This window comes from Panthera onca, chromosome A1 (genome assembly GCF_046562875.1).
Source record: "Panthera onca isolate mPanOnc1 chromosome A1, mPanOnc1 haplotype 2, whole genome shotgun sequence".
NCBI lineage: Eukaryota > Metazoa > Chordata > Mammalia > Carnivora > Felidae > Panthera > Panthera onca.
The window spans coordinates 106,140,351-106,167,526 of NC_138339.1; the positions used below are offsets into that span (position 1 = coordinate 106,140,351).

Consider the following 27,176-nt stretch of genomic DNA (forward strand, 5'->3'; position numbering starts at 1 on the left):
GTCTTAGAAAATTTAAAAGGAATCAAATCATACAAACTATTTACTAACCAAAATGGAATTAAGTTAGGAGTCACTAACACAGATCCGTGGAAATGCCCAAATATTTGAACACACATTGAAAATAACCCATGGATCAAAGACAACGCCAAATGGGAAATTAAGTGTTCTGAATTGAACAAAAACAAAGACACACTATGTCAAAATTTGTTGAATGTACCTAAGCAGTACTTAGAGGGAAATTCACAGCATTAAAATACCTGTATCAGAAAAGAAGGTCTCAAGTCCGTGACTCCAGCTCACACTTTAAACTAGAAAAAGAGCTCACACTTTAAACTAGACTAGGACATTGGGGTGCCTGGGTGGCTCAGTCGGTTAAGTGGCCGACTTCAGCTCAGGTCATGATCTCGCGGTCCGTGAGTTCGAGCCCCGCGTCGGGCTCTGTGCTGACAGCTCAGAGCCTGGAGCCTGTTTCAGATTCTGTGTCTCCCTCTCTCTGACCCTCCCCCGTTCATGCTCTGTCTCAAAAATAAATAAACGTTAAAAAAAAAAAAAATTTAAACTAGACTATGACAAATTACAATTCACACACAATAAAACCTAAAACCACCTAAAAACCACAAGTTATTGAGGCACCTGGGTGGCTCGGTCAGTTAAGCATCCAATTTCAGCTCAGGTCATGATCTCAGTCCTTGAGTTTGAGCCCCGTGTTGGGCTCTGTGCTGACAGCTCAGAGCCTGGAGCCTGCTTTAGATTCTGTCTCCTCTCTCACTCTCTCTCTCTCTCTCGCTCTCTCTCTCTGCCCCTCCCCTGCTCATGCTCTCTCTTAAAAAAAAAAAAAAAAAAAAAAAAAAAAAACTTAAAAAAACTTAAACTTAGGAAAGAGCAATAAATAAATAAATAATTCTGAAATAAGCAGAAGAAATACATAAATTCTGAAATAAGCAGAAGAAATAACAAAGAGCAGAAATCAGTGAAATAAAAAGCAGAAAAACAACAGAGGAAATCTGATGAAAGCAAAATCTGACTTATTTTAAATCAATAAACGGATTAAAAAAAAACATATTAACAATATTAGGAATGAGATTCCATGAACTTTATGCCAATAGATTTGACAAGTTAGAACAGACTTGGAATAGACTGGACAACAAATGCCTTTGAAGATGCGCAAACACCAAAGCTTACTCAAGAAGAAGAAGAAGAAAAAACATAAATAATCCTAAATATACTTTTCAAATTGATTTGTAATGTGAGAAGGAAATTCCAGACTCAGGTTAGCTTTATTGTGAAATTCTACCTAACATTTATGGAAGAAGTAATGACAATTTGATACAAAGTCCTTCAGAGAACTGAAGATGAGGGAACATTTTCCACATCATCCTGTTGGGCTAGCACAACACTTATAAACCAAAACCAGAAAGATACGACACACCCCTAGAAGAGCCCATTACCACCTTTCAGTTATAAAAAATAAGTCATAAATAGGTAAATAAATGTCTCAGAAATAAGTGAAATTACTACTCAACAGTGGTGAGATTTTAAGATTTTCATTTTATTAAAAATATAGCAACACAATAGCAGCATCATTTGATAAATCTTTACTAGTACCACTTAGAAGTAGCCCTACTCACATAAATATACACGACCTATGCAGCATCTTATGTTTACATGTTAAACTCTTCCCTTGATAACCCATAGCATCATGTAAAGAACACTATTGTAAGATTAAGAAGAAGAATATTTAACTATTAAACTGAACTACCTATACAACGACACAATACACCCAGATGTAATCTTCTGTGGAAATCAGGGAGTTCTGCAGATTGCTCCCCCAACCATTTGTTGCCTACCACGCTGCCTCAAATTGATGGAACTCCATCTCTTCAATTCTAATTCTTTCAGCATGATTTTCATAAATTTGAACTTGCACATAGAGTCAAGAAATTATCTAGCAAAAGAAAGTTAAGAATGGAGAGAACTACTATTCCATTCCAATCCCAGGGAAATAAATTTTAGCAGTAAAATATGTGAAGTTTCCCACAAGTTGGCAATTTTCAAAATTAAAATGTTAGCTACATACAAAGTTAATTTAAAAATCAGGAAACAAACTAAAACCCTGTGTTTAAAAACAATATATCAAGAAATGTTATCTTAGATATAAACTAATTATTATGATAAATTACTTGCTAGGAAATACAAAAATACCTTAAAATAGAATGGAAAGAAATGTAATTATTACTTACTACCAACCTAACTGAATATGGACCAAAAAACCATCAATAGCTTTAGCTTTTGTTTTTAAAATAAGGTATCAATCTTCAGGCAAAATCACCAATAAGAGCGTATTTAAGAAAAACTCATCCACAGACCCAAAATTAGGTAAGGAAGTCAATTTTATTTTAAAAGACTTTATATTACACTATACTTGCTACTGCTTCCAGAAATCTAATTTAGCCCTTTTAAGAGCCCTAACTTTTGAAATTTGAAAATAAACCATTTTAAATGAATTATTACACTACCTAAATAAACGTGAGGATACTAAGTATGTAGGTAGTGAAAAGAAAAAATAGTTAAACATATAAGGAACATACTTTGTGGACACGGCTCTACTTCATAACCCAGTCCGTTAAAATCAGATACTATCTTTTAGTGAAAATGTAAGAAATAATGCACTGAAATGTTATTTAATGCATCCTTCCAAAAGGATTCATACTAATAGCTAAGTCAACCACTAAAAAGACTAATCATAAAAATATGATTTTATCAAATCATATTACTTCTAATAGATTTTTTTAAATGATTAAGGGCCTATTACTACATACTGTAATTCTTAAAATTAAATAGTATCTTCAGGGCTGATTTAAAGACTTTTTAAAGTTTTAAGATAAAGATAGCAACATATATATAGCAATGAATGAGGTCCTGCAAATAATATCACAAATGAAGTTACTTTCTTGACAAGAAAGGATTCTAAACTTGAATTTTTCTTTTAAGCATGTCAAAATTTAAGCCTCTGACACTTCTGAAGATCAACATGGCATAGATTGAAACTATTGAATGTAAGAATTCTAAACAAAATCACAAGTTGACTAGTGTTTGCAATTATAAATTAGACTAGATGGAGAAATAATACAGAGGCAACTGCAGAAGTTAAGGATTTATACTTGTTTTCACACATAAAACTGGTCACCTTATTATAAAGGTCCACCTTAATATAAATAATTCATCATGCACTGCGAAAAGAAACAGGAGGATCAACAGAATTTGTCTAGAATGATAAAAAGCAACCACAATTAAGGAACAGAAAGTACTCTCTGTATAATCAAGCTAAAAAAAAACGTAGTTAAAAAAGGGATCAAGTATAAAATTACTGTCTTCTTGGCCTTACCTCAAGTTTTCCTGACATCTACCTGGGATGAAAAAGAATAGTCTTAAAGAAAAAACAAATACCTTGAAAGAAAGTAACAAATAAATGGAAACCTACCAGGCTCCTATAAGTGAACAAAGAAAAGAAAACCTATCCCTCTCTCCCTCTCCCTCTCTCTCTCTCTCTCAATCTCTCTCTCTCACACACACTCACTCCAATACCTCCAGACCCTAGAAAACTTTGCTTCCATAAACACATTTAAGAACATGTTTCATTCTCTCTGGATCTCCTATATTCCTATTCATGTCCTCCTTTTACAAATCAGTGTCTTTCAAAAGAAGTATTATTTTAACTGAATATCATCAGCAAGAAAAATAATTAGTAGCAGGAACCTAATTATATTAACTGCCAACAAAGGAAACATTGAGTCCAGAGTACAAGAAATAACTCAAAACACCACACAAACATGTTTTCTCCACGTTGAAACAATTTCTATGCCAACTAAAACAAGACAGACATGATAAACTAAGATGCTGTTTCGAAATGCATAAACAAATACTCTCCTCTAAAATACTTAGCTTTATTAGAGAAATGGTACTAAAAATAACAAAGATTCAAACATTTGCTCTATTCTACTACATATTATAAATAAGACAGCTGTTGATGCAGGACACACACTCACAATCTTTCCATATGCACCCAAGCATTCTTGTATCAGAATAAGCTGTTTACCAGCCAACCGTATGTGGTTGAACGATTAAAATGACCATCTATACTTTACATAGTAAAGCATTTTCAAAAATTTTAATGTACACGGTGACAAAAAGGAAAAAAAAACACAGTAATTCTGAACACATGAAGAGTAATTAAGCAGCTTCATAATCAAACCAGGCTTCATTACTTGCAATAAGGGCAATTCTTTCCATTTTCTATCAAATACTTAAGTTTCAATAGTATGAACATTAAAAGAAAACTCAAGTTGAAACCAAGTAACTGATGTGCTACTCAGCTTTTTAAATCTATAAGTAACTCTTCCCATGAGGTAAGGCAACGGAGTAATTTGATTGTATTAGATTGCATTAAAATAATTATACTTGATTTTTTTTAATAACATGCTAATTGAAAGGTATAACTTTTGGGGGAATATAACAATAATGAAAAGATTTCTGAAATTATGAGTTATGGCTTTGGGGAAAATATTAGCAATGTTGTCATTTTACTACTTGCATACTTCCTGCAAAAAGTGAGCCTAAGAGTAACGGATGACCTATATTTTAAACTCAAGTAAACATATCCTTAAAACAAATAATCTCACGTGTTCTCTTTTACATATAATTTCTGCACATCACTTACGAGAAGATGATTAAGAGGTAATAATTAAGGCCATCCAATGGAGACAACGAAAGTGTTCGCTCTGATTTAAGTAAAGTAAGAACATGCTTCATATTCAATTATCACAGTATAAAACTGATGGTCCCAAAACTGCATTGTTGTTTTAAGCTCTGAAGTCATTCTTAAAAGCAGGACTTCCCTCATGTTAGGTGAGCTATGTAAGAAGCTCTTCTCTGACACACTATTTTGGACACTTTCTCTATGGGAGTGAATGAAATATCCATCTAAGTTCCGTATGAATTGAGAATGACTAGCACATATAAAATTCTAGAAAACAGTATACCACATTGTAGAAGGCACTAAAGCTTCAGCTTGTGCTCCCATAGCCCGTTTTGAAAACCCAGTTTTCTTTTTATAATGGCACCTTTGCCACCTACAGCTGACAACACACACTGCAATATTATTCATAATAAGCTTGGAAATGTCAACAAAAGTTCAAAAGGAAATGCTTACTTTGTGAGGAGACCCAATGATTCTAAACGCTGAATACTAATCCATTATTATTAGTATTCAATACAGTTGCTCTTCCTTTTGAAAGAGAACAGTAGCATGCATTGTCAGTTGTTTGTTAATCCACTTATTTAAGCAATTTTAGTCTGTAAAACTATTTTAACAAAAAACTGTTGTCCTAAACAGTGAGCAAAAGAAAACACAATAGTGAGAATTTAACACAACCACCGTAAATCCTGTGAAGTAAATGTTAAAACTTCTTACATACTCTGCACTTACAAGGGTGTGTATATATTTGCACCGATTTCAAGCACATCATCAAATCTGTATATACTGAAATTAAAAAAAAAAAAAAAAAAAAGTAAAACAATACAAAATTCAGTAACAACCATTTTTTAAAAGAGCCTCCAATGCTTATCTCCAGTCTCTGTGGACAGTACAAATTTGGATCTTTGACGTCCCATTTATTTGCAATGGTTCTTGGCAAACACTAACAAACCACGTGACAAGTGTGTCAGCCACCATGGAAATGCACAAATTCTAGAAGATGAGGAGTTTGGGTAACACCTGTTATTTTCACGATGTCCATGCTTTATTTTCTTACTCAGTAACAAGATGGCCACAAAGTCACCTAACAACTAGAAAAGCTGTTAGTTCATATCTTCATACTCAACTGGATTTCTTCACTGTATAACATCTTGTTGGAAGAATTAATAGCTTTGGATTTTATTCCAGCGTGTGTTTAGAGGTGCATCTGTCAGTCCTACACTGCTTCTGTTTTGGTAGAGAGGTTTTCTTCATTTGGCTGACAATTCCCATTTTGCTGGACTTTGTTTTCCTCAGTCCTTGGTGCATCCTTGTCATCTACTTCTTTGCCCACACTTGAATCTGGTTCTTTATTGTGTTCCTTCTCCTACAATGAATATTAAGTTGTACACTTAATATTGTCTGCTATTACATCTGGTTATGGCTAAAGTATATGTACTTCAGTGAGCTTAATAAAACAGTATTTTCTCCCATTATCTTTTCAGATAAATAAGATACACAAACATGTATCAATATGTCCTCTGGAAATTGTAAATTAGAATAAAATAGTTGAGAAAGTTTAAGTGTTCAAAAAATGTTACTTAATTGAAAAAGTGGGACAGATCTGTTGAAAGAGTTAAATAGGTGCCAAAGATGCCAGGATAGATTTGTAATCTGCATACCAAAGAAGCAAAATTCAGAGACTGTAGAAAAGGAAATCACAATTCATCCTAGCAAAGACTGCTTAAGAACAGTCCAATTCTGCCCTTAGTTAAAGGAGAATTACGTGAGAACATGTGGAACAGTGCCTGACACACGGTGATGCTCAAGAGACGGTATCAATATTTTTGACAATGATACTAAATCTCTATGAATATAAGCGTAAATAAAACCAGAACATGAAAGCTCCAGAGCTCATAATTCATTTCCAAATACAAATACACTTACTGGTATAACAAAAGAATTAATGTAATTCACAAGTAGTTAAATATTTATCCAAAAAACCAACTTGGTAGAATTTACTTTTCCATTGATTATTCTAATTCAACAAACCTAATTTCAGTATACATTATAAAACCAATGATGAAAAAAGTTTTGTCAAATTTGCTGAAACAAATGTATTTCACAGGAAACAGATATATTCTGAGGAAAATGGCCCCAATCAGAAACCTTATATAAAAAATCAAATCTACGTTACCTATAGACAGTCTTTTTGTATGCCAGTCTAGGACTCTCTAAAATAAGGAATGCATTTGTCTGAGTTTCAGTTAGCTCGTACCTCATCCCTTCAAAACTTCAGCTTAAAAAAGTTATCAATTGAACATTAAAGAATACCAAAAACATACAAGATACTATAGCTCTCAAGAAGTTTTTGGCCTGAAACTAGTTCTGTATAAAAATAACAATATCAATTATTAATTATTCAAAGCCTAAACACTGAATGACTGTTCCTTACTTTAAGTGAAGTATTATTCTTCTCCAACTTTTCCTTTCCATCTCGGTCATTAGAACTCTTTCTTGTAGAGGTTGAACGTTCTCTCTCTCTTCTTTCACTGATGTGGTCCCTTTCTTTTTCTCTCTTTTTATCCTTCTTATTTCTGCTATAAGAATATTGAGAATATATGCCAGTGAATGTCTAAGAAATTAAAGACCTACCATGCTGTTGACAAAACAGCCTTATCTAACACTAATACGTTGTAAATAAGCGTATCAGTAACCTGGTTTGACCAAGTAATACAAACGGATGTTATAACCCCACCTACTCCACCCCATACCCCAATTAGCTTTTTAAAGATACACAGAGGCCACCATGTGTTCACATAAAACACAATTTAGTTTTTTCAATTTCTTAGTTCAAGATTAATTTATCTGCCGTAATGAGATTAAAATAAAACAAAATATAGTGGTTTTTTTACCTACTTTTTCAAAGCAAAAAAATGAATCAACAGACAGGAATGAAAAGGATAAAGAATTAGAGGTAGCTCCCATGGAGGGTTGAATGACTACTAGCAAAACTTCAGACTTCAAACAACCTACTGTGCACTGCCCTCATCATTCACCATTAAAAGGACACCCACCGATTCAAGATGAAAGTTAAAAGAAGACTAAAGGAACAAGTTCCATGTATAAAAATAATATACCTTTAGAATTAGGGAGAAAAAAAAAAACTCAGAGCAGAGGTATAATACCTTCTACTTTAAAATATCAACCTTAATAGGGAACTCTAAGCTTTTTTCTCCTAACTATGAATAGTTTAAAAATAAAGACAAACAGGGGGCGCCTGGGTGGCTCAGTTGGCTGAGTGCCTAACTCTTGATTTCGGCTCAGGTCATGACTTTACAGTTTATGAGTTCAAGCCCTGCATCGGGTTCTGTGCTGGCAGTGCAGAGCCTGCTTGGGATTCTCTCCCCCCGCCCCCTGTGCCCCCCTCTCTCCCTTGAAATAAATAAACTTTAAAAAATAAATAAATAAAAATAAAGACAAAGACCAGGAAAACAAAGATACTTAGCAAATAGATCTAAATACATACGAAAATTTAATTTAACAAGGGTGGCATCTCAAATCATTGAAGAAAAGATGATCTTTTGTCAGTAAAAGGTTTGGAGACAATTGGATTATTATCTGGTAAGTGCTAAAACTGGATCTACATCTCCTATCTCATTCCATAATATATAAATAAGTCCAAATGGATCAGAGACCTAAATTTTTAAAATAAAATGCAGCTGCTAGAAGAAAACATGGGTGAACTTCTTTACTAACTGGGTAAAGATTTTTTTTTTTAATGTTTTATTTATTTTTGAGAGAGAGAGAGAGAGAGACAGAGCACGAGTGGGGGAGGAGCAGAGACAGAGGGAGACACAGAATCCGAAACAGGCTCCAGGCTCTGAGCTGTCAGCTCAGAGCCCGACACGGGGCTCGAACTCACAAACTGTGAGATCATGACCTGAGCCGAAGCTGGACACTCAACCGACTGAGCCACCCAGGCGCCCCAAAAAGAAAGATTTTTAACCATAACTAAAACTTCAGGTACAATAAAATATATGTGTGCAACTCCACATAGTATATCTTTCTACATAATTCTTAAATGTCAAAGGAACAACCACATCAAACTGCATAAAATTCTTAGGAATAAATTGAACCAAGAAGGCAAAAAATGTGCTGAAAGAAATGAAGACAAATAAATAAATATCCATGTTTATGGACTGGAAGATTTAAATACTGTTAAGATGACAACAGTGTCCAAAGCCACCTACAGATTCAATGCAACCCCTATCAAAATCCCATTGCTGTTGTTACCAGAAATAGAAAAACCCATCCTAAAATTCATGTACTATCTTAAAGGACATCAAATCAACAAAACGATCTTAAAAAGAACAAAGGTCAAAGCTTTTCCGAACTTCAAAACCTACTACACAAAAGGTACAGTAACCAAAGCAGTGTAGTATTACATAAGGACTGAAAATAAACCCATGGAATACAGCAGAATCTCCAGAAATAAACTTCCACATATACGGCTCAAATGATTTCTGACATAGATGCCAAACCCATTTAATGGGGAAAGGACAATCTTTTCAACAAATGGTACTGGGAAAACTGGATATGGATATCCTCCTGCATTAAGAACGAGGATGGACCATTATCTTATACTATATTAAAAACCTGAGTCAAAGTTTTTTTGACTCAAAAAGCTTGGATCAAACACCTAAATGTAGATGCTAAAACCATAAAACTCTTGGATGAAAACATAGGAGAAAATCTTCATGACACTGGATTTGGCAGTGATTGCTTGGACATGACACCAGAAGCAAAGACAACAAAAGGAAAAAATAGATAAATCTGTCTTCATCAAAATTACAAACTTTAGGCATGTGAAAAGACAACCCACAAAATAGGGGAAATATTTGCAAATCATTTATCTGGTATAGGAGAAATGAATTTAAAGAACTACAATTAGAGCCTGGAGCCTGCTTCGGATTCTGTGTCTCTCTCTCTCTCTCTCTGGCACTCTCCCACTCACATTGTCTCTCTCTCTCAAAAATAAATAAAACACTAAAAATAAATAAATAAATAATACAAATAACCCAATATGAAATGGGCAAAAAGCTTGCAAAGACAGGTCTCCAAAGGTAGAGATGGTCAATTAAGCACACAAGAAGATGCTCAACATCACCATTCATTAGAAAAATGCAAATCAAAACCACAATGAGATGCTACTACACTCTTGTAGAATGACTATAATCAGAAGCAGACAATAACAAGTGTTGGTGAATACGTGGAGAAACTGGAGCCCTTGCACATCGCTGTTGGGAAGGTAAATGTGTGAAAACAGTCTGGCAGTTACTCAACAAGATAATGAGAGAGTACCACAGGATTCAGCAATTACCGCTCCCAGACAGGTATCCCAGAGAAATGCAACCATATATCCACACAAAAACTTGTACATGAATGTTCATAGCAGCTTTTTTTTTTTTTTTCTTAACGTTTATTATTGAGAGACAGAGAATGAGCATGGGAGGGGCAAAGAGGAGGAGACATTGAATCTGAAGCAGGCTCCAGACTCTGAGCTGTCAGCACAGAGCCCGACGCAGGGCTTGAACTCACAAACTGCGAAATCATGACCTGAGCTGAAGTCAGACACTCAACCGACTGGGCCACCCAGGCGCCCCCATAGCAGCTACTCTTAACAGCTAAAACACAGAAACAATACGAAGAAGTTCATCAACTAAAGAATGGATAAATAAAACACAGCTTCATCCACACAATGGAATATTGCTCACATATGGAAAGAAGTATTGATACAAGGTAAAACATGAACCTTGAAAACATTACATTTAGTCAAAGAAGCCAGAAACAAAACACTACATGTACTGCATGAGTCCATATGTGAAATGTCCAGACCTGGCAAATCCACAGACACAGTAAGTCAGACTAGTCATGGACACTACTGTGAACCTAACTAAAAACCAATGAATTGCACATTTAAACAAGTGAATTTTATGATATTTGGGTTATTTCTCAATTAAAAAAAAACACACACCCAAAGTTTAAGTGGGGCTACATACAGTCACACTCACACACAGTATATATATTGTATATGCTGTCTATTCTGAAGGAGAAATCCTAAGATAGATCTACTTAATTTTGCAAAAGAAACACAAGGATAAAAACAATGGATCACTTACAGAAGGTGGATAGGACGCAAGGTAGAAGAAATGAGGAGGGAATGACTTTGTGAACCCATCTTTTTGTCTTATTTGAGTTCATAATAGTAAAGTTTTAATTTATATGAGCAAAGTATTAAAAATACATTTATATGACCCACAACTATAGTATCCTATGCTTTCCATTATTCTCACCTAAAAACAATAACCCACAAGCAAATAAACACAAGACACCTGCTGAGAAACATGCCCCTCTTCACACTCTGGCAAAGTTTGTCAATTTCTCTGTTCCATACCAAGAAAACCACAGAAAACCAACTGAAAAACTCTGACCAATTATTAAGGTGATGGGATGAAAAATAAATATATAGAAATCAATAACCTTCATTTGCACAAAACATCCAATTAGAGGACATAATGAAAGAAAAGACCTCATTAACAACAAAAGACCTCATTAACACAGAAGGTGCATAAAATCTGTATGACACGAACACTGAAGCACTCCTAAAAAATACTAAGGACGATTTAGTGTCGCCTGGGTGGCTCAGTCAGGTAAGCGTCCGACATCAGATGAGGTCATGATCTCATGGTTCGGTTCCGGAGTTCAAGCCCCGCATCAGGTTCTGTGCTGTGAGCACCTAACCTGCTTTGGATCCTCTGTCCTCCTCTCTTTCTGCCCTTCCCCTGCTTGCTCTATCTTAAAAATAAAATTTAAAAAATTAAAAAAAAAAAAAGGATTTAAATAAGTAGAAATATATACCATGTTCCTGGATAGACTCACCATCGTAAGGCTTTATTTATTAATAAATCTATAAATTTCTTCTAAGTTAATAAAGTTAATCCAACTGTTGCCCACTAAAAAGGAGAATTAGAGCAATATCCCTGATGAACATCGATGCAAAAATTCTCAAAAAGATACTACCAAATCGAATCCAACAATACATTAAGAGAATTATTCACCACAATCAAGTGGGATTTATTCCTGGGCTGCAGTGGTGGTTTAATATCCACAAATCAATCAATGTGATACACCACATAAATAAAAGGATAACGACCATACAATCATCTCAAAATATACAAAAAAAAGTATTTAACAAAATACAGCATTCTTTCCTGATAAAAACCCTCAAGAAAGTAGAGATAGAAGGAACATACCTCAACATCACAAAAGTCATATAGACCCACAGCTAATACCATCCTCAATGGGGAAAACTAAGTGCTTTTCCCCTAAGGTCAGGAACACACAGGGATGTCCACTCTCACCACTGTTGTTCAACATAGTACTTGAAGTCCTAGCCTCAGCAATCAGACAACAAAAAGAAATAAAATGCATCCACATCAGCAAGGAGGAAGTCAAACTTTCACTCTTGACAGACAACATGATACGCTATGTAGAAAACCAGAAAGACTCTGCCAAAACACGAATTCAGCAATGTCGCGGGATATAAAATCAACAAACAGAAATGCTGCATTTCTATACACCAATAATGAAGCAAGAGAAAGAGAAATCAAGGAGTAGATGACATTTACGACTGCACCAAAAACCTTAAGATACCTAGGAATAAACCTAACCAAAGAAGTCAAAGATCTGTACTCTAAAAACTACAGAACACTTATGAAAAAAGATGAAGACGACACAAAGGAGTGGAAAAATACTCCATGCTCATGGATTGGAAGAGCAAATACTGTTAAAATATCTGTATTACCCAAACCAATCTACACATTCAATGCAATCCCTATCAAAATAACGCCAGCATTTTTCACAGAGCTAGAACAAATAATTCTAAAATTTGTATGAAACCTGGTAAGACCCTAAACAGCCAAAGTAATATTGAAAAAGAAAAGCAAGGGGTGCCTGGGTGGCTCAGGCAGTTAAGCTTCTGACTCTTAGTTTTGGTTCAGGTGGTGATCGAGGCCCATACTGGGCTCGGTGCTGACAGCATGGAGCCTACTTGAGATTCTCTCTTTCAATAAATAAATAAACAAACAAACTTTTTTAAAAAGAAAAAGAAAAAAAAGAGGCGTCTGGGTGGTTCAGTGGGTTAGGCATCTGACTTCTGCTCAGGTCATGATCTCACAGTGCATGAGTTCAAGCCCCACATCAGGTTCTGTGCTGACAGCAGAGCCTGCTTTGGAGCCGTCTCTCTCTGTCCCTTCCCGGCTAGTGCTCTCTCCTGCTCTCAAAAATAAACAAACATTAAAATTTTTTTTTAAAAAAAGAAAGAAAGAAAAGGAAAAACAAAGCAGGAGGCACCACAATTCCAGACCACAACTTGTATTACAAAGCTGTAATTATCAGGACAGTATGGTACTCGCATAAAAAGAGACATACAGATCAATGGAACAAAATAAAGAACCCACAAATGGACCCAAAACTATATGGTCAACTAATCTTCAACAAAGCAGGGAAAAATATCTGATGGAAAAAAAAGCAGCTCTTTAACAAATGGTGCTGGGAAAACTGGACAGCAACAAGCAGAAGAATGAACCTAGACCACTTTCTTACACCACACACAAAAATAAATTCAAAATGGACCCAAGACCTAAATGTAACACAGGAACAAAATCCTAGAAGAGAACACAGGAAGCAAACCTCTCTGACCTCGGCTGTAGCAAGGTGTTACTTAACATGTCTCCAGAGACAAAGGAAACAGAAGCAAAAATGAACAATTGGTTCAGTGGGTTAGGCATCTAACTTCTGATTTCCACTCAGGTTATGACCTCACGGTTCATGAGATCCAGCCCAGTCCTGTGTTGAGATCAAGCTACACATCGGGCTCAGTGCTGACTTTTGATGATTGACCTCATCAAATAAAAAGCTTCTGCATAGCGAAGAAAACCATCAACAAAACTAAGAGGCAACTGACAAAATGGGAGAAGATATTTGCAAATGACATATTAAATAAAGGGCTAGTATCCAAAATCTATAAAGAACTGATAACTTATCAAAGAAGATTCTCCAAAGAAGACATACAAATGCCTAACAGACACATGAAAAAAATGCTGAACATCACTTATCACCAGGGAAATTTAGATCAAAACCATAATGAGACACCACCTCACATCTGTCAGAATGGCTAAAATTAACAACTCAGGACACAACAGATATTGGCAAGGATGTGCAGAAAGGGAAACCCTCTTACACTGCTGGTGGGAATGCAAACTGGTGCAGCTACTCAGATAGTATGGAAGTTCTTCACAAAGTTAAAAATAAACTACCCTGTGACCAAGCAATTGGACTACTAGGTATTTACTTACCCAAAGGATACAAAAATGTTGATTCAAATGAGCACATGCACCCCAATGTTTACAGCAGCATTACCAACAACAGCCAAATTATGGAAAGAGTCCAAACGTCCATCGACTGATAAATGGATAAAGATGTGGCATATATATACAATCAGCGATCAAAAAGAATAAAATCTTGCCACTTGCAATGACGTGGACGGAGTGAACTAGAGTGTATTACACGAAGCGAAATAAGTCAGAGAAAGACAAGTACCATATGATTTCAGTCATATGTAGAATCTAAGAAACAAAAAGATGAACATGGGGGAAGGATGGAAAAATAATAATACAAAGGGAGGCAAACCAGGAGACTTTTTTTAATGATTAAATTTTTTTAAACTTTTTTTTTAAGTTTATTTGTTTATTTGGAGAGAGAGAGAGAGAGAGAGAGAGAGAGAGAGAAAGTGTGAGTGTGAGGGAGGGGCAAAGAGAAAGGGTAGAGTGAGAATCCCAAGCACATTCCACAGTCAGTATAGAGTATAATGTGGGACTCAAACTCATGAACCATGAGATCATGACCTGAGCTAAAGTTGGATGCTTGACCAATTGAGCCACCTAGGCACCCCCATAAGAGACTCTTTTTTTTTTTTTTTTTTTTTAACGTTTATTTATTTTTGAGACAGAGAGAGACGGAGCATGAACAGTGGAGGGGCAGAGAGAGAGGGAGACACAGAATCTGAAATGGGCTCCAGGCTCTGAGCTGTCAGCACAGAGCCCGACGCAGGGCTCAAACTCGTGGACCATGAGATCATGACCTGAGCCGAAGTTGGACGCCTAACCGACTGAGCCACCCAGGTGCCCCAAGAGAGACTCTTTTAAAGACAGAAAACAAACTGAGGGTTGATAAGCAAGGTGGGTGGGGGATGGGCTAAATGGATGATAGGCATAAGGAGGGCACTTGTGATGAGCACTGAGCATGGTATGTAAGTAATGAATCACTAAATTCTATTCCTGAAACCAATACACTATGTGTTAACTAAATTGAATTTAAGTAACTGGGAAGAAAAAAGTAACAAATATGAGAAAGAAAAGAAAAGAAAAGAAAAGAAAAGAAAAGAAAAGAAAAGAAAAGAAAAGAAGGAAGGAAGGAAGGAAGAAAGAAAGAAATTTAATGCAACTATAATTCACATCATCACCAGAGTTTACTTTTAGAACCTCAACAACTGACTCTTATGTTCAAATGGAAAAACACACAAGAATGGTCAAGAAAGCTCAAAAAAACAGCAGAAGTGTGGAGGAGAATCGACCCTACTAAATGTTAAAAAAATATTACACAAACCGAATAATAAAAATCATGGGGCACTGGCATGAATCATCAAACCACTCCAGAGAAGGCCCAGAAACAGACCCAAACACAAATAGAAACACTCAGTACCTGAAAAGGCAACATATCAAATTAGTGTTGGAAAATTTAAGTTTTTGGAGCACCTGGTAGGCTCAGCCAGTTTAGCATCCAACTCTTGATTTCCATTCAGGTTATGACCTCACGGTTCATGAGATCCAGCCCAGTCCTGTGTTGAGATCAAGCTACACATCGGGCTCAGTGCTGACAGCATGGAGCCTGCTTGGGATTCTCTCTCCCCCCTCTGTCCTTCCCCCAGCTCACACACATGCACGCTTTCTCTCAAGATACACAAACATTAAAAAAACAAAGAAAAAAAAAAGAAAAGCTGAGTTTTTAAGAAATGGTATTGATCAATAGGAAACCTTACCTGAATGCAAAAACTAAAACCATAAAGTATGAAAAGGAACAATTGGGGGCGGGGATTCTCTAGAAAAGACCTTTCTAACTTTATAACTCAAAATCCAGAAGTCATAAAAGCAAACACTTGAGGGGCACTGTCTGGCTCAGTGAGTAAAACATGCAACTCTCAATCTCCGGGTTTTGAGTTTTGAGCCCCACGCTAGGTACAGAGTTTACTTTAAAAAAAGGTTGGGGCGGGGCAGTGGGGGGAGCGCCTGGGTGGCTCAGTCAGTTAAGCGTCCAACCTCAGCTCAGGTTATGATCTCGCAGCTTGTGAGTTCAAGCCCCACATCAGGCTCTCTGCTGTCAGCATGGAGCCTGCTTCAAACCTCTTTCTCCCTCCCTCCCTCCTTCCCCCCCCCTCAAAAATAAATAAACATTTTTTAAAAATAGAAAAAAAAGAAAAAACTTGAGAAATCATATAAAAATCAAAAACTTTAAGCACTTGGGTGGCTCAGTCAATTACACATCCGACTCTTGATTCTGGCTCAGGTCAAGATCTCATAGTTACTGAGTCTGAGCCCCGAGTCAGGCTCTGTGCTGAGCGCGGAACCTGTTTGGAATTCTCTCTGGTCTCCCTCTCTCTCTTCCCCTCCACTCGTGCTCACACGCTCTATCAAAATAAACTTAAAAAAAAATCAAGAACTTGTATAATCAAGTCTCGTAAGTAATTTCTGATAACAAATGACAAACTAGGAATGAGACCTGGTATCAAATTACTAAGGAATAATCTCCCTAATACAGGGGCACCTGGCTGGCTCAGTCAGAAGAGCATCCCTTGATCTCAGGGGCCAGGAGTCGAAGCCTCACAATGGGGGTAGAGCTAAAAAAAAAAAGAAGAAAAAAAAAGAACACAAAAAACAGCTCTGGAAATAAGAAAATTTTGAAAACAAACAAAAACCAGATCCCATAGAAAAACGGCCTACGTACACAAACAACTCACAGGAAATAAAAATGGCCTTCAAATATATAAAGACATGGTCACCTTCACTCTTAAAAGACATGCAACTAGAATTACTAGATACTGGTACCGTTTCTCATCTATCTGCCAGACAAAAATCCACAACTTTAATAATATAGTATGTTGTAGCTATAGGAAAACAGGTACTCTCATACACAGCCGGTTAAAGTGCAAACTGCTGCCAATCCTTTTGGAAGGCAGTACAGAAATGCTCCTCAAAATCAAACATGCCTCATCTCGGACACAATAATACCACTTCTGGAATTTTCCCATGCACCTGCACAGGACAAAGTAAGTTCAAAGCTATTCATTACAGTACTGTATCATTTACAATAGGAAAATTAAGAAAACCCATTCTACCACAGGATGGTTAAATAAAACCACGTTACTGTCACATAGTTGGAGTCCACGCAGTTGTTAAAAAGAACAAAGCAACATTCCGATGAATATGTAAAGATCTCCAGGTAGTTGGGTAACAAAAAGCAAGGGAGCGACAGTGTGTATTTTGTACTATCTTTTATGAAAGAAATATGGAAAAAAACTATTTCCATACTGTATACCTATACACAAAACTGAAAGGATCTACAATACAAAAAAGTGAAGTCATTACTTATGGGGAGAGAGTAGATGAGTGCAAAGGTGAAGTTAAGACCTATTGATGTATAACTTTTTATACTGTTGTGATTTCTGAAACATGAAAATGTATAAAACATTACTCATTCAAAATAGAAAGTTTAAAAATGGGGGCACCTGGGTGGCTCAGTTGGTTAAACATTCGACTCTTGATTTCAGCTCAGGTCATGATCTCATCAAGGTTTGTGGGTTTGAGCCCCACATGGGGTCTGCTTGGGATTCTCTCTGCCCCCCCCCCCCCCACTCTCTGTCCCTCCCTTGCCTGTGTTCTCTTTCTCTCCCTCTGTGCCCTCCCCTGTTCCTGTTGTCTTTCTCCCTCTCTCTGCCCCCCACCTGCTAATGTTCTTTCTCTATAAATAAGCCTTAAAAAAATAAAAACAGGGGCACCTGGGTGGCTCAGTCAGTTGAGTGTCCAACTTCAGCTCAGGTCATGAACTCACAGCTCGCGGGTTCGAGCCCGTCAGGCTCTGTGCTGACAGCTCAGAACCTGGAGCCTGCTTTGGATTCTGTGTCTCCCTCTCTCTCTCTCTGCCCCTCCCCCACTCACACTCTGTCTCTCTCAAAAATAAATAAAACATTAAAAAAAATAAAAATAAATAAATCAAGTTTAAAAATAGATTAAAAAGAAAATTTCTCTTCCCCCACTTCAGTCCTTGGATTTAGCACATGCTTTCAACCTACCCCCTAGGGGATGGAGACCTAGAAGATTTCCTTTTTACAGTTTTTGATGTTCTTGGTGATCTGGAAGAACTCCTGCTTCTCCTCCTACGCCTTTCCCTGAAAGATGAAAATATGTCATTTAAAAATATAGCAATTTAAATACAGGACAATTCAAATATACAAAAGCAAAAGAATCCTTAATGCTCTCAAGTGAACAGTATTCTTAAAAGGTTAGTTTAAACTCATGTTATCTCATTTCAGTGCAGGTCAAATTCTGAGCAATTTTATAGACATGGAAAATACGTTCTAAGATTTCATAATAGAAAAGGTAGAAGACCTTTTCATCTGGTTTATGTGAACAATAATTTCCTAAATAGAAAGAATATTAGATGTTTCTGATTCTCTCAAATAGGTTCTTCCTCAGCATCTAAAACATTTTTTATGTATCCAGATCCTCTGTCATGCTTCTAGCTCCTCGCTGCCCCACTGTGGATTATTTCTTAACAAGGTAATAGGCCCTTTTCAAGAACTAAAAGATTAAGTTGGCTTGTAAAAAGTGAACTTATCAGATCTGAGCATTTAGAATGTCTCTAAAAAAGTATTTACATTAATTCCCTTTACAGAGAAATTGTTTTACCCTCCAACTTCCTACCATTTTATTACTCTATTCATTTAAAACTGAGTGCACAAGTTGCTAGGACAAAAGTAAAACAGTTAAAGCCTGGGGTTTAAATATGAAATAAAAAATTACTACCTTGATTAACATTGTTTAGTATTATTAAAAACTATTTTGCTTAACTTGTTAGCAAATGATGCATATTCAAAATTACTTCATTGAAAACCTGGCCAAATGAGAAACAATGAATTTCAAGATGTCCATAATTCAGGGGATAAGATAGGGGAACATACTAATTACAATTAATATGTCTAACGACCTATCTCACAAGAAGCCCTGACTATTAGGCCATATAGGTGAAAGAACCAAATTCCCTAGAATTCAAGTCCTCCATACCACTTCAGCAAGAAGATTCTAGGCTAATAAAACATTTTGCCAACATCTATCATTATAAAATATAAAAAAAACTAGATAATGCTCAGATATGGCAGATACAGATGTTTAAAAAAAACCTCAAGACCTTTGGAAACACAATTCCAATTCTACCTAAGGCTCTCTCATCCATTACCCAATTTTAGTTCCATGACGCCCCAAAATTACACGTCCTGACTAAAGTGAAAATTAGGTAACGATATTCCATTCAGTTAATGCCATGTCTTAACAGCTCAGCACAAGTACGGGAGGTACTTATCTCACAGCATGAGAATGTCAGTGTATCTTACTTGTTTACACAAAATGATTCTACTCTGACCAGTTTAAGTCTTCACTCAAGAAGCACTATGTACAGGTGGACATCTAATGACTAATACCTGATGTCATTGAGAGCTAAGGCTGGAAAGACAGCAATGTAGAGTGTCAATTTGTTGAGAAAAAAGCAGTCAGCTGTAGTTTGAGTAACTGTAGTTGGTTAGACTTAGATTGAAACTTTGGTTCCACACCTTATCAGCTGCATAACTAGGGTCATATTACATAATCTGAGTCTCAATTTTTCCAACTGGAAAACGGAGTTAATAACTCATGCCTTGTGGTGCTGTGATGAGGATTTAGGATAATACTTGTAAAGCACCAAGTACAGTCTCTCACACAAACCCAGTGTCAATAAATATTTTCTGCTAAAACATCAAAATTTTTTTAAAAAATGCAGATTAGGGGACAATCTTGAAAATAAAAATACCAAGCACACTCTTTTTCTGAGCAGTTAAAATGTTTCCTGTGTACTCAACAATTCAGAGCACATGAGAAACAGAAAAACGCTAAAAGCTAACAAACTGTAACTCTTCGCCAAGCTCTTGTGAAAGCATGAAACATTCCACACTTCTGAACCTTTAGAAACGGATGTCAGTCAGCGTTTATTCTCCAGGCCCCAGTGGCTAGTTAAGAATATATTTAAGAAGGAATGTGAATATCTGAACTTTCTTGAATGTCAAGCAACTTAAAATGGCCCCTGAAAAAATTAAACATTTCAAAGTCAACAAAAAAGTAAATGCAACTGAATTTAAAAGGAATCAAAACAGTATTTGTGTTACAAAGGGCAGTGACTAAATGACCACATAAACACGACAGAATATGTGACAATAAAATCACTGTGCAGTGGAGCGGCAGTTGTGAGGCTCAACTGGTATCCACAGCAATGAGGCCAAGTTATTCTTCAGTTAGAGGTCCAGTGTGCCAAAATATGGCAGCCATCTATTATAAGCCCCATTTGAACATAGACTGCTGCTCTCAACTTCATCCTTCTGAGGCAGTTTTTAAAAGCAGGTACCAAGTACTGGTTATAGAACTCTCAACTAAACTTAACCTCCTAAAAAGAAGAGAAAAGAGCTACTGTACTTCTAATATGAAAGTGCAGAGCAGATGGAGAATTTCCCCTAAGCTTCAATTTCTTCATATTTTGAAACCATGATAGTAACAGTCTTTTCACAGACTTACTGTGAAGATTAAATAAGGTAGGTCATGACAAACTGTGCTGAGACAAAATCTGGTATATGGTAAGGCATTCAATAAATGCCTGCAATTATCTTGTATTACCTAACCAAAGACTGGTATTAAGAACAGCCTAAAGTTAATAAAAACAGGAAATATACATTCATCTCCAATTATTTTCTATGCAAAACCACATTTAAAGTATACATAACACTGGCTAACACATGTATTTTTAATATCTAGCTTAACACAAGTTAGGAACCTCCGTTTATCAGTTATGGTATCCTCTGGAGTAATGGATACAGGTTTAGATAATCTTGAATCAAGGAAGGTCCTCTTTTTTGCAGCTGTTACTATGGCAACCTGCTGCCACCTGGTGGCAGTGTACTTATTAATAGAGGGAACAATCTCTAAGAAAAAAGCAAAACCTTAAAATTGACAGATAAACGAAAACCAAAATTTAAACATCATGCAGTCACTCAAGAAAAGAGAGCAGTAAAAATTAAAAAGACAAAAAGGACTAAAATTGCAATTTTAGTAATCATTTTTCATATTAAATTTACCGTATCATTCCAAAGAAATATAGAAGTCTGAGATCGATTCTTCCCTATTTGAAAGAAAGAAAGAAAGAAAGAAAGAAAGAAAGAAAGAAAAAGAAAGAAAGAAAAAACTCGCCCTTGCTACCTCATCCTCCAAGAAAATAAGCAATAGCAGCCACTGCCACCACCAGGGTTAAAACAGTGGATTACAAACAACAGTTAAAACTTTTCAGATCATTTTGCCCGATTATCGTATCTTCCTCCTCACAGATTCAACACTGTGGCAAATGCTCTAAAAGAGAAATGTTTACTCTGCAATTAGAAGGAAATGTTCTCGTATTATTGGACTGTTTTCTCTTGCATGGAATAATTTACGTTTTCATTTGTCACCAGTAAAAATTTTAAGCATTATCAAACCTGCTGGAACTACGAGATCTTCTTGATGCATTGTAACTTCTGGGTGGTGTTCTGGATTTTTTATCCTTCTTTCTTTTCTCATCTATCTCTTTGGATCTGTCCTTGTCCCGTTCCTTTTCTTTGTCCTGCTCCTTTTCCTTTTCCTTGTCTCGCTCCTTTTCATGCTCTTTTTCCCGCTCTCTCTCTCTGTCTTTTTCCTTGTCTTTATCCCGGTCCTTTTCCCGGTCTTTATCTTTGTTTTTACCCCGTTCCTTTTCTTTTTCACGTTCCTTCTCCCTGTCTCTCTCTTTTTCCCTTTCCTTTTCTCTATCTTTTTCTTTCACTCTTTCCTTTTCCTTGATCTTTTCTCGGGTGTCTTTTCTCTTGTCCCTTTAAAAACAAAAATAAATAAATAAATTCACAACTAAAATTACTCTACTCCCCAAAAAGGACCTCCCTCTCTGTCCTCAACAATTATCAACACAAAACAATTTATACTAGCTTAGAATACATTACATAATAATTTCTATATAACCCAGGTACACACGAAGCTGCTAAATGAAACAATTATCAGGCTCAATTAAGTATTTTAGAAACCTCAAGAGTCATTCTGATCATTAGACTCAAATCGATGGCAATCAATATTAATCACTACTAAAACAATCAGAAATAAGTTGCATGTCTCCCATTAAAAACCTAAACCGCAGTAATTTTTTAACAAATGAAGCCATAAAAAAATTAACACTAACTTCCCCAAAACTCACCGTGAACGTGAACGACTCCGTGACTTCCGTCTCTCCCTTGATTTAGAGCGCTTTTTATGTGGGCTCTTAGACCTACGTCTGTCTTTTTGTCTTGAACGTGATCTATTATGGGATCTACTCCTAAAGAAAAACAAGTTGTTGGAACGTCAAAACTTACTCTTAGAATTTGTTTTTAAAAATTAAAGATGTCTTTCAGGTAAGAAAAATTTTAAACCAATCCCAACAGTATTTATCGGTATTTTAAAATTCTCTATTATGAAATGTTTTAGATTATTTGAAATAAATTATTTATTGGCAACTTTACCAAATAGTTCATTATCCAGAACACAGAGACAGAGAAAGAAATTAAGTTCTCTTCTATGTCAGACTGAAGCTGGTATATCCAAGTGTGGCTTTTGGCTTTCCTTTGCTAATTATTACATATCAATTATTATAGGACTGCTCTCACAGAACAAGTTTTTATAGCATAAATTAAATTTAACTCTTGACTTACATGGAACAGGACAGCTTGTGGTTAAAGTCCGACAAGAAACAGTGGTTGTATGCCTGAATGGTTTCTCTAAATGGCTGTGAAAGGTTTGTCATAACATATACTAAGAATGTATTAAGGATGCACAGTACTAATTATGCTGCTAGTGTGACAGGAAAGTAAACATCACTCATGAGTTAAAGCTATATATAATTAAATGTTGGATTCGCAAGACCTTGATTTTATAACTACATAAACACAGCTATTAAAAGAAACCTTTATTACTGGAATTCTTGAAGGAAAAATAATTAACTCTTACTCCAATTCTGAAATTCTCTAGGCCCCTTCTTCCCACTGAAATCTTACTTATGTGACATGACTTTTCTCATAATGTCATATCTTAGCAACTATGTATTAAAATATAACAAAACTGAATGCACACGACTTAAATAACAAAGTGATAAGACTCACCAGCTTTGGAGTGAAACAATCCGGCTCTGACACAGCTGTGCCACACACTAGCTGGCTCTGAGAACTCCGGCTAGTCATTACCCTCTCTAAGCCTAGTTTCTTCGTCTATAAAGTTAGAAGTCAAAATCATACCTACATCACCTATGGCTGTCATGAGGACTGAGTCAGATGATACACGGAAGACTGCCTAGCAGTCTGGCACAGAGTAAATGCTTAAGATCCTTAACGCTCAATAACATCACTATTAATAATTAACATAAGTGAAAACTTTCTATCTTTATATATTCCAAGGACATCATATAAACTTCCACAAATATGCTTTATACAATTAAAATTCATCTTGATAGTCATGTTTTCAGGAATTAAAAACAAAGATCTATAAAATACATACAGTTAAATGTTTGTGGTATGCTAAAAAACCAGAAAAATCTCCTATTTTCCATTAATGAAATCTTGTTTTTTAAACACATTTTTCAGTTAGTTAAAATTTGTTTTCTAATAGCTAATTCTCAACTGAATTGCTCATCTATTATATTGCTTTAAAATTATACGTTCATCTTCATACCACATTTTTGATACAAGAAGGTAAGTCACAATTTGTAGACATCTTTATTACTAATAGTCAAGTACTAGATATTAAGGCAAAACTGAAAACTTTTTTAATCCATTTATAGGAATCCACATAATGGTAATATTTTATAAGGCCTTTGCTTCTATATACTTAATTGAAAGTCTTAACATTTCTGTTCTAGTTAATCTTACTGAAAATATACATAGTAATTTTGTTTTCCTCCAACACTGCTTTCCAACCTTAAACAAAGAAACACCTTTTAAAAAATTAGGTGTAGCCTTAGTAAGTAAAAATTAATTTAAAAAACACTGTTCACGTGGCTTCGTATCTTACCCTATGGTCCTCAGAGTTTGAAAGTCCCAAGAGTAATTACTGTAGTATTTTAATTTTGACATTAAATACTTTCAAGTCCCTATCTCACCCACTAGTCACCTACAAGAAGTGTTCTGATTAGGATCGCTAAAAGCTTCAAGTCAAAAGCAAATCTAATCTAACCACAGATAAAAACTTCAGTGATCATTAGGAGATCTTATTTTAGCATAAAATACAAAACTGCATTTATAATTAAACTGCAAATACAGGGCAACTTACCATTATGTCTCATCAAAGTTCAACTCTAAGTCCGCTGTTTCCCATTAAAATACTATAAAATGTCTTAAGAGTTCCCATGCTGGTCTGTCAAGGTTACTCATGAAGGTCAAAGTGACAAAAAACTCCTTCCTACCTCCTATTATAAAAGGGGAAGGAACAGGGAAAGGATGGGGGCGCAGGGGTGTTGGTGGGGAGGAAGGCTCTAGAAGCATCTGAGAATGCTGAGAAAGTGGAAGAGGGTAGGCCTTCAAAAGCAAAGGATTCTAAACTCACACTCCTGCTATTAAGTTTAGTGGGGGAGAGCCAGAGCTGAGGTTGGTATCAAATCCAACTAGCAGGGGAGGGGAAGCCAAGAAATGCCTACCATCCCCCTCCTCCCCTACCAGGGAAGTGGCAACAGGAGTAGGTTCCTCCATATCAAGATCCGTAAGTCAAATGTTTCTGAGTAAGGAATTTTTTTTGTCCCCTTAAAAAGAACCTATCTTCTTTTGTATTTCTTTATGAGCTCAGTAAAGGTCACATGTGGTTCTACATATATAAAAATAGTACAAATTTATAAAATAAATCTATGTGAGTGGTAGGTATATATATATATGTGCATGTATATGTCAAGAACAAGCAATTTCTGGAACACCTGAAATTACCCAGTAATTCAGGGTGGCTCAGTAGGTTAAGCATCCGACTTTGACTCAGATCACCATCTCACAGCTCCTGAGTTCAAGCCCCACATTGGGCTCTGTGCTGACAGCTCAGAGCCTGGAGTCTGCTTCAAATTCTGTGTCTCCCTCTCTCTCTGCCCCTCCCCCCACTCTCTCTCTCTCAAAAATAAACATTTAAAAAAATACAAAAAAAACCCCAAGCAATTTCTATTGCTATGTAGTCAGACCTACAGGAAAGCATTCTCACGAATTAAGAACAATTAACAAATTACTTTAAATATTTATTTCATAAATTTCATTTTAGACTGAATAATCCTTCTCCCACTAACCCTTGGAAAGGGAAAATATCCAAATATACCTAACCTAAAATAAGACCAAGCACCTTAAAACAGAATTAAATAATATACTCCAACAGATAAATCTGAATTCACAGACCTCATCAAGGAAACAAATGTTAATCAAGTTTTGCTTTTTTCCAACCTTAGAAAACCATGAAGGTATCAGACTTGGAGCACACCTCTTGTCATCAACACAAAATGAGATTCAGGTCTTGGGTCTCTTTTTTTCTTCAGAAAAAAAGTAATTACTCTTCAGCTCAATTCTGTATTTCCTGTAACTCCTTTACCTTCATCACAGCCTGTCAACCTGCAGAAATATCCACAACCTAGTACCACTGTTTCTGTACCACTTTCCTTCTCCAACTCTGGCTCCTGTGGCACTGCCTTGTTTCTTGTACGTGACACAACTTCCTTCACTTGGATCTGAACTTGCCTTGCTGAAAGGCCTTGAAGGGAAACAGTAAAACCATATCCCCAACAAGATTTTACAAACTAATAACAGAAAAGTATATACGAGTAAATAGCTAGAAGAATAGTTCACTAGAGTCAAACAAAGAACATCGTATTTTTTTTTCCATTTCATTGCTTTAATTTCCTTGGTATCGTAGAAAAACAGACTAAACTGAGCTTGCTAATGAGGTTCAACATACCACATACTGGTTTCCTTTTTTCCCTCCCCTCGAGCCCTCCTCCTCCTCTAATACCACAGCACAGACACACACACACCTTCCTCTACCCCTTCTCTTTAGACTGCAGCATGCACGCACATATAACACGTAATTAGGATCCATTATATACGACTTCACATTTCAATATCACCTCCCTCCGTATCTTAAAGAAGACAATAGAAGTTATCACTTTGGCCACGATTCTTTAGGACACTTCCAATCAAGATGCTGTCACAAGTTATGAGTACATTCTGAGGTCCACTCTGGACTAAATACAATGAAACAGAATTTTTTTTAATAAAGAAAATTAAAAGGATAGAACTGTACTCAAAAGTAAGATAAATACGGACAGCTGGGTGGCTCAGTCAGTTAAACATCCAACCCTTGATTTTGGCTCAGGTCATGAGCTCACGGTTGTGGGATCAAACCACTCTATGCGCTACCCACTGACAGCACAGGGCCTGCTTGGGATTCTTCTTTCTCTCTATGCCTCCCTACTCACACGCACACATTCTCTCTCTCAAAATAAAGAAACATCAAAAACAAAAAGATAAATAGAAAAGAAACAGAGTTGAAGCATAACAGCTGGAGCTACAGCTGCCAAGTTACTCCTGTGTTTCAGCTCCCAAAGTGGGTGCAGAAGGCTCTTACCATCAATGTTACCAAAAATGTGAAGCACCCCATTTGACGCATGGGACCAGATATAGGTAACTACTGGAAACCAAGATCTGAAGTTCTATACCCCAAGCCTTGAGAAGACAGGGGGTTGGGTGGAGTTCCCTTTTCTCAATAAAAAGAATGAAAAGTTTCTGCCGGTTCTGTATGAAGGCTGGTCTAGTCGTAGAAAATTCAGGATTAGAGCACCTTACAAAAGAAAACCAACTTCTAAAACTGAAAATTAGTTGAGATCATAAAAATTATACACTGATTAGATAAAATTTCATTCTTAACTACAGTATTATAATTAAAGAAACATTTAATTGGAACCATAA

General features: G+C 36.2%; 1 protein-coding gene across 7 annotated transcripts in view; it reads right to left on the reverse strand.

Moving 5' to 3' along the window:
- Positions 1 to 1,528: 1,528 nt before the first annotated feature.
- SREK1 (splicing regulatory glutamic acid and lysine rich protein 1) overlaps positions 1,529 to 27,176 on the reverse strand; it is a 48,938-nt gene continuing 23,290 nt past the window's right edge. For 5 of the 7 annotated variants that reach the window (XM_060635647.3, XM_078449355.2, XM_078449344.2 and 2 more), the window contains 5 exons: positions 22,418 to 22,537; positions 21,675 to 22,043; positions 18,201 to 18,296; positions 7,188 to 7,332; positions 1,529 to 6,119 (listed from right to left, as the gene is read on the reverse strand). In XM_060635647.3, coding sequence (XP_060491630.1) covers positions 5,970 to 6,119; positions 7,188 to 7,332; positions 18,201 to 18,296; positions 21,675 to 22,043; positions 22,418 to 22,537 — 880 coding nt within the window. In that variant the 3' untranslated portion in view covers positions 1,529 to 5,969. The remainder of the gene's footprint in view (positions 6,120 to 7,187; positions 7,333 to 18,200; positions 18,297 to 21,674; positions 22,044 to 22,417; positions 22,538 to 27,176) is intronic. The other 2 variants (XM_060635648.3, XM_060635652.3) reach the window with 2 other exon arrangements.